The following is a 12925-nucleotide window of genomic DNA, read 5'->3' as shown; positions in this document are numbered from 1 at the left end:
AAAAAAATTTCAATCGACAACAATTTTTTCTGGCCGTATTCCTTAAAATATTTCGATAAAATCTAACTTTTAATTATGAGAAAAATACAACGATTAATTTAAAATCCGACTCACTAACAATCTAACTTTATTTTTCAAAATTAAACTAAGAAAAAAGTATAGCAAAATGAAACGTATATAGCATATATTATCCAGAGCTACGCGGGGAACTGTGTGAAATGTATGGTTCACAAATCGATCGTTTTAGGTAAATATCTCATCGTACAACCCGTGCATGGTGGCATAAAAAATTTAACTTGGCTTTCTGCTGTCTTCATGCTTGATATTTCAAAGTTTTTGCATGGAAGTAATTAATATATGGTGAAATTTTTAGCGGAAATTCTTTACATGTCTACGAGAGATTGGTTTTATGACACGTCGTAATTTTATAGGTTGTCGAGACATTAATGATAGACCATCTGCTGGATAACGACTGAAATATATCTCAGGATACGTCTTCTGAAACTGAAATAAAATTAGTTAAATAAGCTGGATATGAGGTGGCAGCCTGATAAGTGCATATGTATCCTGTTTGGATATGAGGTGGCAGACTGATAAGTGCATATGTATCTATATGCATCACAAACCTGTTTCAACTTTTTTTTGCGCTCTTTATCACCGATTTCTTCATTCTGAACAATATTTTCAAGAAGATCCTCAAGAAATCTTTGCGTCCCGAATTGCTTTTGTTCGTCATAGTCTTGTTTGGTTACTCGAAAACAAAACGTGACATCTTTGCTTTGGTTTTCGACCTGAATGTACGGTATATTATACCCAGTAATTAACATTACTGTTTCATACAGTTAAATTCTTGGAAAGAGCTAGATGACTCATGTTCGAAGTGAACGACAAAATGTTTTAAAGCGAATATGTTTCGGCTTATAATTTGGCTAATATGTGTATAGTTTAACTCTTAGTTGCCAAAAATATTCATCATGCATGTAGTCATCATACAAGTAAAATTGCCTTTGAAGTAAGTCTGATCTCTGATCATGCACAGCTGATCTGCATGGAATGAAGAATTAGGCCGGGCATGATAACTATAGTTGAAAAGAAACGTACATTTTGTAATCCTTTATGAAATGCAATTTGCTGTTCCACTTGGAACTTTAAACCATCTGGAACCTATTATAAAAAGGAAGATCAGTCTAGTTATTACACTTCGCCAATATACTGTACTTTGGCTTTCGACTCTGATAAGCCGTATCTTTCATCACACGTAGCTATACATGCAGTTCTTGACAAAAATGAATGGAAAATGGAAAATTTGTAGTTTTTTACGTTTACCAAACCTTGAAAATTTCAGCATAATTCTCCATAATAAACGATGTAATTCGAATTCCAAGAATTTCATGTACATTCTGGCTTTCCTTTCCTCCAAAAATAATTGGAACAAACGACTGAATTACCTGAAATAAAGCATTATACCGCTAAATTGCGGGTCCTACGTGAACTATTTAGAATTCGTAACTTTCATAAACTAACAGTACACCGGAGAGATTAAATTTAGGTCAAAATTAGTTGGTGCTTTGTGAGAATTGTGTAACAATTAAAATAAATGAAATCTTACCAGTTCTCGTGTTGGTAAACGGCTGTTAAGGTTCAACTGATGATTATTTGAGATTTTAATCATAAATCTTAGAAGAAGTTGTAACTGTTGTCGTTGTTCTTTCTTCAACAAGAGTAATGCATGTTGAAGAGCTCGAATCCCGGACAGCTTGCATTTTGTTAGAAGACCTTTCCAATGACACAGAAATATATTTCGTAAATACCCTGCACTTGCTTTAGCCGACCTCTAACCAGGCTCTATTTGATTGTAATCATGAATTTGCTTTTCTACATACAACAGCTGTTAAAAATTCTGGTATAATATAATATAAAACACATATATCTCACCCGATATTTTAGTAAAACTCGATAAAACTTGGGTGAATCATTGGTTCAGGAAGTAATTGGAAATATTCTTGAACTGTCTTGAAAACGTCTTTTTCAAACCCTAAATAATCTGACGCACGAGCTTCAACACTCTGTGGCCCTAAGATTTAAGAAACACTGGTTAAACATTTCAAAGGGAAGCGAGCGTAACAATCAGCCCTAACACTAACAGTAATGATTGCATTTTAAATAATCAATTATATACATACAATGAATTAAACATTTCATTGCAGAGACCAACCATTTTGGTACAGCATCTGTGACTAAAATGATGAAAAATGTAGACTTAGTGAGAAGCGGTTCCATGCATATGGAACTACAGGAAAAGTTGATATTTCCCTTCTTAGATTGATTACCACATACCACATCTTAAGTCAGATGTAATATTCTCCATAACGTTCCTCCAACAAAGCAAACTAACATCCAAAATACCATCGAGGGTTTTAACATTGAGCGCCTGCTGTAACCTTAAAAAATTATAAAAATTGTCAGCCTACATTAAAAAATATATGTAATCTAAATAAACTAAACAGTGGTGTTATACTAATGATATGTTGTGTATGTGTATATGCAGTAGCATTCAAGTACAGTAGCAATTACAACTGCACAAAAATCTTCTTCTGTGCTTCATACAACACAGTATACATATTTTTGTATATTAGAGGCTATATAGATAAACTGGCAATTAGTACACCTTTAATACCTTTCAAGACAAATGGTCATCCAGAACTCATTTGCATCAGCTTGTGGAAGATGCATTTCACCATTGCAACTTTTCTCATCTTTATCTGGTGGATTATCAGAACTTATCATTGTGTTCTTACTATCAACATTTGTTTGTTCATTCTTGTCAGCCATTGATTGTTGAGCACCTGATTTATTATGATTTGCAATCTTTCCATCATGTCCATCAGTGTCTCCTTCTCTTTCATCACAATCTTCATGGATTTCCATTAAAGTAACATCATATTCGCTTCTCCATTTCCGAGTCAACCCTGAGATACTTGGACTCTTACCATTATGCTTCTTTCTTGAATGCTTATTTGATAATTTTGAGTTTGCACTATCTGTGCCTAAATCTTGAAGAATAATTCCACCTGTTTCATTGCGTGAACTTTGTTTTACTCTAATTCCTGTTGGTTTCAAATGTGTGGGTTTAGGGTTATTCTTATCATTCTCTTCTTTAGAAATATTCTGCAATGCTTTTCTCTCAGCTAAAGGTTTTCTTGTCAACTCAAACCTGTCTGAAAAACTAGAATGTCTCTTCAGAGATGATGCTGCCTTCTTAGAACGTATCTCTACTTTATATTTTGGATTTTCCTTCGCATCACAAGACGCCTTGTTCTCAAAAGTATAAAGGTGATTCTCTTCAAATGCTGGTTTTATTGATTTGAATTGGCTGACAATGTCTTCAAACACATTATTTTGTAGAAGTTTTTGACACAGAAGCTTTGCTTGGGTGCGTGACACATCATTTTGGTTAAAATTAGGATTTAATTTTAGGAAATCGTGAATCCATGCTAAGGCATCTGAGCCACTAAAGCAATCTTCATAATATTTCATTCGCCATCTTTTCTTTTTTAAACGAATGCCAGTTTTGAAGTTCCTTACAAGCTCGTTCCACTAAATCAACAGATAAATTGCATTAAATCGCGTTTGTTAGCTCAAGCCGTTTGATTGTCGGACATCATTGTTTTGCCGATTTTTTGATGAATTAAAAAACACAAATACTCACCATTTTGGTTGCCCTAAAAGGTTCATTCTCGGCAAATAACGCAATGTTTTGACCTGATTCCATTTACTCTATTAAGTCTGATCCAATACGTTGGAATCTTCAAAACAACGACGTGAATTTATAGAGAACGTCGCCAAGGTTTAAATAAAATGTTAGTTCTAATTTCATGAAAGAATTTCAATTATGTCATTTTAAAAGTTCCCCGCCCATGCACGAAGACATTTGATTGGCTGATAACTCGTGACGTCTCGGAAATATAATCAGTTTATTACAGCTTACATGACGTTTTGCAAAAAAAACAATATGGCGGACGAAACGATGCCGTCAGGTATGCCACAAAAAAAATATTATCGACAAAGAGCTCATTCTAATCCGATAGCAGACCATGCTCTTGATTAGTAAGTAGAACAACAAGTTCGTGAATTTTAAAAACTGTGAAATCAAGGTTATATCAGGCGCCGCGAAACGCAAGGGGTTAGGGAACCCAGGTCTTTCCCCCACTACTTACAGGGTAATCCCCACCCGTCGATTTGATGTTCTTGTGGGAACGTGAATATGGATATGGCCTTTAGAACAGCCCCCTTAAAATTTTAACCCTTTGAACAGAAATTTCAAACGTATTTTCCCAGCCCAACAACACCTGATGATATGGATTGGTTGTCGTTATACCCGGCATTTTTTGAAGACAAAAATGATTCGTGTCCAAAGGTGGAATATGCTGATATAGGATGTGGTTATGGAGGATTACTTGGTGAGACTTGTATACCTAGAGAATGATTCCTAGTCCTAAAATCTCCTGGTAAAAAGTGCAACGTGATGTTTTAAATTTTTTTTTAGTTTCTTTAGCCACAGAATATCCAGACACATTGATGCTTGGATTAGAAATACGAATCAAGGTTATTGGGAAGATTTGTGTGACGTTAGATGGTTAAATTATCAATCAAAGTTATTGTAAAGATTAAAAAAGCATTTTTGGAAAAATCACCAATGTGTTTATAGTCACCAGCATTACTACCTCAGGCCAACTGTATTTGAGAGAATGAAGTATATACACCATGTTCATCATGATCTTGCAAGAGTCTATATTTATCAACTTTTTGTAATAACATGGAGCTGTGGCCAAATGTTCAATAATGTGAAGTTGTTTTTGCACAGGTCAGTGACTACGTAAAAGACAGAGTGATTGCTTTAAGAGAAGCAAATCCAGGAAAATATCAAAATATAAATGTTCTTCGTGGAAATGCCATGAAATATTTGCCAAACTACTTCAATAAAGGTCAGGTAAGTATTGATCATAATAACGTTTTGGCTGAACAGCTCTAAACTTGATACTCGCGATATTGACGTTGCTGTCTCTATATTTAGTTAAAGAAGTTGTTTTTCCTTTTTCCTGATCCACATTTTAAACAGAAGAAACACAAATGGAGAATAATAAGGTGATTTACCTCGAGTTTCTTAGAGACAATATTTTTTTTAAAATCAAATTAAATTTAGCAAGTTATGCTGAACGTTCGTGCTGATAAAGAGCCAAATTTAATTGACCGCGGAAGACGCAGAGTTTCCCTGCTTTTCGGCGTTTGCATTTCCCATTGTTTGTTTCCTATTCTGTGCCTTATATTGCGATATATGTCATGAAATTATTCGTGTCTATTTTGTTTCAGTCCGACTCTTCTCGCGGAGTATGCCTACGTTATGGCAGTTGGCGTGAGTATTCGTTCAATTTATTGTTAACATCGTATAGTGTCAACATTTGTTCATTTTTTCCCAGAAGCATCAGTGGTTCATACAAAATATGTTTACTTATCTTTTTACTTTTCAGGGTATTGTGTACACAATCACTGATGTACCTGATTTACACGAATGGATGAAAAAACACTTTTCAGAGCACCCTTTGTTTGAAGAAATTCCAGTTGAAGAACAAGTAAGAACATTACGAGCAACCTTGCATTTTAAATGTCTCTTGTTTCATGATCTACGGCTATTACAAACTGGGAGGGGGTATCAGTTGTAAATCCATCCCAGAATTGTTGAGTTACGTGAATTTTTTGCTAGGCAAACGATCCAGTTATTCCAAAACTCGGTATTTCTTCAGAAGAAGCGAAGAAGGTTACAAGAAATGGTGGACTAAAATTAACTGCAATTTTCCGGAGGATTGAAGATAAATATTCGAGTGGCAGCTGATTAAACTCCAGTAAAAAAATAAAATAATATTGTCTTTCTTGCATGCAGTGAACATGTTTCGTTGAGTACTCTTTGGGAGATGAGAAATTATGAACACAACTATAGAGTGTAAAATCTGTTTTACGATTCTGGTTAAGCGACCAGAATAGAATGAATAGAATGAAAAGTCTTATGGAGGGATCCGTTCATGTCTGTTTTGTCGGTAAATCCAATTTTATCCAGCTATTTTATAACACACACTAAAGGGCTGTTTTCCAATGTCCTGTTTTTTGTACGTACGTACACACACGTAACAGTTTAAAATCATTTTAATGATACTTATAAAATCAACGATTGAATAGATGCATAGGGTTGGATTCTGTTGATGATTTGGTGTGTTTTTTTTCTGGCATAAAATTAATTATACAACAATTTTAGGCAAAGTTTAAGCTTTTACGTGGGTGCAAAAAATGCGACAGTGGAAAGCAGCGCTTAGACTGTAAATCCATTTTTCATGAATAATTAATACTCTATTTTCTGTGTTTGCGTAAGGTGCGTACGGAATATAAATATGTATATATTATTATTTCATTAAACTGATTTTGTTTGACATGACATGGTTTGACATGCATGCATTATTATCAGTCATATTCATCCATGTCGGCAATTTTATAGCCTACATTTAAAATTTCGAGGTATTTGTATGATTCATATTCATTCTTGATTTTCTTGTAAAGGAAGTACACAGGCCATCGTTTTATATAATCTCCGACTCCGTTTGGAAAATCTTTCCATCCCATTCTTTCCGCAATAAACTGGTTGACTCGACGATTGTGTTTCGGAAGTCTGGTAAACCAATTCTGTAGTTCCCACATAAAAAGTGGGCAAAAGCAATCTATCGCATATCGCTCAATCATCATTCTTAATTCCAGTTCATCGATGCAGAAACAAAAATGAGGTTGATTTTCTTCACAATATTGCACTTTCTGCAAGTCTGCATTAGCAGGGTCGCGATACTTTTCATCCCTTTCCTTTACATGGGGACAGTATGGCTTTGGTCTAAGAAATTGACTTTCAGGTAGAAGATCGTAGAATCCAGGACAGTTTGTAGGTTCATAATTTGGAAGTCTAGGAAGCGATCGGTAAGCGAGAACATTAGATTCTGGTGACGGTGAATAAAAGAAATAGTTATAAATCATGTGAAACTCGGCTTCGCGATCAGGATATTGCAACATGGTCTTCTTGTATTCATTATTATTATGCGTAGTTTGTTTTGGGCTACTTTTATCGGTCAAAGCATGAATATTATCATAAAAATACGCTAAATATCTTGGAGTAATCCAGTGTTTATTCGTGCAGTTCATAGGTATACTTGGGGCGATTTCTTGAGCTTTTTTATATACACGTTTTAGCATGTCCACACCCATAAGTGCTGCGATATGCAGTGGCGACATTCCTTCAAATGTTGAATCACATTGAAAACTGGATTGATAAGGTTTTGTTCGTACGAAGAATTTTCTCAATAATTTCTTAAACGTAGTTCTCTTTAATTGCGTCGCTGATGTGGGAGTTTCGTCCAAATGCAACAACATTCGATTCACGTGATAAATGAAGTCCTGATTGTGCGAAACATTTGCAATTTTCCAAACTGTCTCGCCAATACAATTTTTGTCAGTCATAGTAGCATTCCAGTTGAGCAGTAGTTTCGCCATGTGCCACAAACCATACTTCGCACTAAGATGAAGGGCTTTATTCCCACACGGGCAAGATTTTTGCTCTCGATAAAATGTATACAAGAATTTTTTGCCGAAAAAGTACCGACTGTTCGTCGTTTTTGGTCGAAGAAGACTCGGTGACATTTCCTTACCACATTTTTCTTCCACATTAGCGCCGTTTTCCAATAACAACAAGGCCATTTCCGTGTCGTTTCGTTCTATCGCATCCATCAAGGGTGTCTTTCCTGAATAATGTTTACAGTTCAGAGCCAAGTTATCGTACTGCAATAAAAGTTTTGTTATGTTCAAATGACGTTTGGACACAGCAGCGTGTAAAGCTGTTTCACAAAACATCTCGTGGAGTTGGTAGAATGATCTTTTATCCTGAACTGAGTTAGGCAGACATTCATCTTTTACACTAGCGAACTCCAAAAGATAATTCACGACGTCAAAATGGTTTCTTGCGGCAGCATGATGAAGAGAAAGAGTGTCCGCTTTAGCACTGTAATTATGCAATAATCTGACAAGATCTAAATGACCTCTTTCTGCTGCGAGTTGTAGCAGTGTCGGTACATATTTGTCGAATTCAATTAACGAAGCATTATGTTTTAGGACAGTATCGATCACTTTTATGTGACCATGATACGTTGCTATATGCATTGTGCTTAATTCTTCATACCCTTTCATTTGTACAAAGGTTCGAGCCTCATCCAATGCAGATATGTCGTTTAGAATGCAATTTGCACACGTTCCTTTAACTAGGAAAGGCTTTAGGTTTTCAACAAATCCTTCTGATGCTGCGTAGAATGCCGGTGTTTTCCCGTCCAGATCAAAAATATCGATTGAAGGAAAGGTTTTAATGAATATTTCCAGCAACCGAAAACCGTTTTCTGTTCCAGCAAGTTCATGTAAGATACACTTATCATTTTCCTGATTACGAATATTGGTAATGTTGAGAAATTTTAGCTGCTTTTTATGTTCGTCGTTTGGGCCACCAGCCTTCAAAACATGCATGCATAATCGTGATAGTTCATTGAATGTGATATTCGGATTGCTCATTACACGGTCAAGAAGGAAGTTACTGATATATTCGTGACCTCTATTTTTAAGGATTGAAAACCCTCTCCCACCGTAGTTCGTGCCATTAATCAACCACTCAGCAAAAGATTGATGATAAATGCTAACAGTGTCGTCTTGTCCAAAATGTAGCAAGGACGAAAAGTGGCTCACAAGATCTTGCACCCGTTTACCTTGATACTGACGTTTCAAAACACCAAAAAATTCTTCTTTAACCATTGAACCACTGGCTAAAAGAACTTCGAAAAAGATCTCACAGCTTTCAACTTCTTCTTTTTTAAAATATCGTTGAAATATCTGGTCGTAAATATCATGCAGACTATTGGGTAAGGAATTAAAATTGATCGTCCCGTCGTTATTCTGCAACATGGTTTTAACAAACAAGAAATTTCCCTCTGCATGTTGAAATTGTTCGTGAGTACTTTTCGATGGTGAGATTGCATTGAACACCTTGTTAATGAAAGAGGTTCTTCCCCTCAAATATCGCAAAATGTAGGAACGAATATCTTCAATATTTTGGTCGTTTTCAGGATTTAAGGATATTCGTTTTATCGCACGAGGTACTTTGGAGGTCACGTCGGTCGAGTTTCGTGAACTTATGATAATTTTTAACCACCATGGGAAGTAAGACACTTTGTAGTGAATAATATCTAGTATTGCCGACGTATCTCCGACACATTCATCAAGTGCGTCAATTACAATATATTTAAAGACGTCGGGCTGGTTTTCTAAATGTTGTAGAGGTCCAATTATGGTTGTATAAAAACAAGCAATTGGGTCTTCATAACAATGTTTCAGCTCAGCTTGTATGGGTTGCTTACTAAGTATAATAGACTTGTATTCGGGAAAGTTACTTGCAATTTGTCCGACTAAATTACGCACAAAGCGAGCGCCATTTTGTTTACCTTTCTCGGAATAGTCGCAGACATGATACCCAATGATGTTATCGTAGATTGCCAAGCTGGAAAAGGGTGAACAAATCAGTTGTGACATGAGAGCTGACTTTCCAGATCCTGGATCTCCAATAATAAGAACGCCTTGAGGAGCAGAATTACTTAGAAAGATGTCATCCAAGTCTCTGAAGAACCAGTTTCTTCCAAAAAAATTCTCCCGATTGTTTGACAAATGAGTAGTGAAATCGAATTCGTTGAAGCCAGTTGGTGAAAGCTTAATGGGACGATAACAACCTATGACAAAATTTAAAAAAAACTTATACAAGGCGATAAAATAATTTTTGTTTCGCACCAACCTGTAAAAACGTTCTAAGTTATAGTTGCATGGTAAATTTATAATGGCATTTCCGGCAGGTCTGACTGCATGATAAACTCACAACAATGTCCAAAATTCACCCTGGAATGTTTCGCCCCCTTCCCTCTCAATCTAAGAATTACTCCTTGGTCATTTTTTCTGCAAATGGATGTATGTACTACAAAAATTTCGCTAGTTGCATGCCAAAGTAACTATAGAGTTGAAGTAGCATTGTTACATACTCTGCATGTCAATATCTAAATATATGTATATGTCATATGACTGTTTCCTATAAACTTACCACTTTCAACTACAAACACGGAATTATCACTCGCAGAGGATAACAGTATCATGAAGAGGATTAAAAATGTTAAACGTTTTCTGTAACAGCAATCTTTTAACATTTTTATGAGAAATGCAACGATCTCGATGATTTTGATGCCAAAGTGTTTAGCATTTTCTGAACTATCGTCGTTATAGTGGTTGTTTGTATTTGAAGTAGCTAAGATCATTTCAATCATGCCCATCAATTTTTCTCGTTTATTTTCTGCCATCCTTTCCTTTTCAAATTCTTGGTGTCTTGTTATTTCTTTCAAAACAAGTACATCTCTTTCTTGTATAAAAGAAACATCACCATTTTTTACTTCCTCGATTCCTTGACGGCAATCTTGAACTTCTTTACACGATAATAATTCAAAATCATTCATTAAGCGGTCAATACTGTCAAATGCTGCTTGCTTTTCTGATGCACTGATCTTATAACTTTTTGTATGTGCTAAATCATTTCTCAAATCTCGGACTGATATAAGCAAGTGCTGCTGAACTTTAGACTGTTTATAAAATATTAAGAAATTTAAGAGTCCAGTTAAATCTGTGTCCTCGGGACTTTTAACGTCGTTCCACTTTCCTCCTAAATCGTTCATAAAAACCTTCGCTAATTCCCAGTAACCATTAGGATCATGCCATACTGTGTTGTCACTTTGATAAAACCGGACGAACTTTTTCTTTTTATTGGCATGCATTTTTTCCAATGCTCTTGCCCATTTACACGTATGACGACAGGGTTTTACTCCAGGTGTAACTAGGCAATTACACTCTCCTGCTAATTTATTCACTAAGCGTTCTTGTAGTTCTTCAGCCGTCAGCGAGGTAAAATGACGCAAACCAGCACTCAGGATTCTCAGTGCTTCACCTACAGCGATGTAGTTAAGGTAATCCGGATCATTCCTCAAGTCCTTTATATATTCCATTGTTGATCCCATCATTTATCACGAGCTCAAACTAAATAAAGATGTTAAAAGTCATCATCGCTATTCTTCTCCAGACGACACGAAAAACAATGTCGTTCAACAGCGAAAAGCCTAAATCTTAATAATTATTAATTAGGCGGCCTATATTAGGCCTCTATCTTTCCATTACTTTTCACACAAGTAGAGCGCTAAAGTTTAGTTGAGCTTTTTTATACATTTTGTATACTAATTTTCCATAGCTCAATATAAATAGAAATATTATTAGATACAAATTCTCAAAAAAAACCGATATAGGAGTGGCGTAGCCAGAATTTACGTCCCGCTATGTAATATTCATTTCGTCGGAAAACTCAGTGTTGGCATTTATTTAATTTTTATAAGGTTGATATTAATAGTTAAATTATGAAATCGAACAGAACTTCCTTATTTGGCAGTGATCGGGATATAAAATTATAATAAAAAAGTTATAAAACCGCGTACAGTCAACAAACACGAAAATATTAGCATATAGGCTATAGCGTCCTATATACTATAGCCTAAGACAAACATGCAATCGAAGTTGATAACCTAAATTGTTTTCGGCATGTCAAATTCCACTCGTTTAGTGAAATGTTTGTATCCCACTAATCTTTGCAATACTTTTAATAAATAGCAAAGAGTAAACTAGTTTAGCATGAACCACACGATGCTAATGAGACGGTCAGATTGTCATAGCAGCACAGCTAGGTAGCTCGCTAACAGGCGCAGTATGTATTATGTGATAACAGGGTGCTATACATGGCCGAGTTTTATTTATATAATGTCGAGACTTGGGCCTTTATTAGGGGTTACAGCGGCTTTTATGCCTCGATCGTTTTGCCCATATAAACATTGGCCGGTTCCACGTCCACGATTTGGAAATTGCCCAAATTTCGCATGTTTTTAATATTTTTGAACATAAACTTTATCTGTTATTCATTTAGGAATTTAGTGAACTGAAATGGTAATAAATATTCCGATAGGACAGGATATTTTAAGAGATAATAGCGATTCAATATGTAAACAAAGCGTGTGTTTAAATTACCGACGGTAGCCCACCTTTAAAGGCACATTTAAACTACGCGTTTGTCGTATACGATTCGTACCCTGGAGTATGCGAACGTCTGAACACACGTAAAAACAAGACACTTTAAATTCCATCCTGCACAATATGAATAAAGATTGTGGCATAGGCCCTCTTTTCATCCGTCAGAATGATAATTGCATACAACTTATCGTGTAGTCTAAATAGGCCTTAATGAATGAGGGGATTTAGGGCAAAACACTGAAAATCAAGCTTTTATTCGACTGAAAATACCACCGTGGGAAGATTATGAGAAGACTGAGATCTCCACTCAGTGAGTTTGAGGGCGAGTGAGCTTTTAGAATATAGGCCTAATTTTAGTATCTCAAGACGTAGGCTTTCTCTTCATATATACGTCTGGCTTGTCCCAGTCCAAGTTTGGCCGCCGGACGCCATCAAAAACGCCATAAAAGTACTCATATCCAGTCTACGTTTATGAAATATCAACATCACCAAGGTCATGATGATTGTCATTGTATTCAAAGTCCTTCTTTATCGCCTACTAAATATTTTGACCAAACTAAGTACGTGGCAATATTTAACAGCTGTCGATTACTTACCTAATCTAATGGTCGCAGATTGCAATCGAAAACGTAACTTATATTGAACACTTTTTAATGCCACCACATCAATAAAGAGAAGCTAGGAGTAAACACCGCAACAT

At 35.8% G+C, this 12925-nt stretch overlaps 4 protein-coding genes across 5 annotated transcripts; 1 reads left to right on the top strand and 3 right to left on the bottom strand.

The window, feature by feature from the left end:
• Nucleotides 1-97: 97 nt before the first annotated feature.
• LOC114535892 (DEP domain-containing protein 1A-like) lies at nucleotides 98-3841 on the bottom strand. The gene is made up of 10 exons (XM_028557221.1): nucleotides 3710-3841; nucleotides 2678-3597; nucleotides 2338-2441; nucleotides 2184-2237; nucleotides 1936-2074; nucleotides 1610-1776; nucleotides 1332-1448; nucleotides 1102-1164; nucleotides 627-791; nucleotides 98-504 (listed from the first exon to the last, which is right to left on the bottom strand). Exons 1-5 carry the CDS (start codon nucleotides 3770-3772, stop codon nucleotides 1944-1946), a joined length of 1272 nt encoding a protein of 423 aa, XP_028413022.1. The 5' UTR covers nucleotides 3773-3841; the 3' UTR covers nucleotides 98-504; nucleotides 627-791; nucleotides 1102-1164; nucleotides 1332-1448; nucleotides 1610-1776; nucleotides 1936-1943.
• On the bottom strand, nucleotides 370-1672 carry LOC114535884 (DEP domain-containing protein 1B-like). Its single transcript, XM_028557212.1, has 5 exons — nucleotides 1610-1672; nucleotides 1332-1448; nucleotides 1102-1164; nucleotides 627-791; nucleotides 370-504 (listed from the first exon to the last, which is right to left on the bottom strand). Exons 1-5 carry the CDS (start codon nucleotides 1670-1672, stop codon nucleotides 370-372), a joined length of 543 nt encoding a protein of 180 aa, XP_028413013.1.
• Nucleotides 3842-4021: 180 nt separating the features above from the next.
• LOC114535895 (tRNA (guanine-N(7)-)-methyltransferase-like) lies at nucleotides 4022-5911 on the top strand. 2 transcript variants are annotated; one of them, XM_028557230.1, is made up of 8 exons: nucleotides 4022-4107; nucleotides 4339-4460; nucleotides 4547-4605; nucleotides 4865-4990; nucleotides 5075-5145; nucleotides 5371-5413; nucleotides 5529-5630; nucleotides 5762-5911. In XM_028557230.1, exons 1-8 carry the CDS (start codon nucleotides 4028-4030, stop codon nucleotides 5888-5890), a joined length of 732 nt encoding a protein of 243 aa, XP_028413031.1. In that variant the 5' UTR covers nucleotides 4022-4027; the 3' UTR covers nucleotides 5891-5911. The 2 variants fall into 2 exon arrangements, with proteins under 2 accessions (XP_028413031.1, XP_028413032.1); XM_028557231.1 differs by having other exon boundaries at nucleotides 5802-5896.
• A 303-nt stretch (nucleotides 5912-6214) lies between these two features.
• LOC114535891 lies at nucleotides 6215-12925 on the bottom strand. Its single transcript, XM_028557220.1, has 3 exons — nucleotides 12822-12925; nucleotides 10211-11190; nucleotides 6215-9848 (listed from the first exon to the last, which is right to left on the bottom strand). The coding sequence occupies exons 2-3, from the start codon at nucleotides 11172-11174 to the stop codon at nucleotides 6511-6513; spliced, it is 4302 nt and encodes a 1433-aa protein (XP_028413021.1). The 5' UTR covers nucleotides 11175-11190; nucleotides 12822-12925; the 3' UTR covers nucleotides 6215-6510.

Source organism: Dendronephthya gigantea, unplaced genomic scaffold (genome assembly GCF_004324835.1).
Source record: "Dendronephthya gigantea isolate DGI-Jeju-01 unplaced genomic scaffold, DenGig_1.0 000127F, whole genome shotgun sequence".
Classification (NCBI taxonomy): Eukaryota; Metazoa; Cnidaria; class Anthozoa; order Malacalcyonacea; family Nephtheidae; genus Dendronephthya; species Dendronephthya gigantea.
This window is presented reverse-complemented; position numbering and strand designations above follow the sequence as displayed.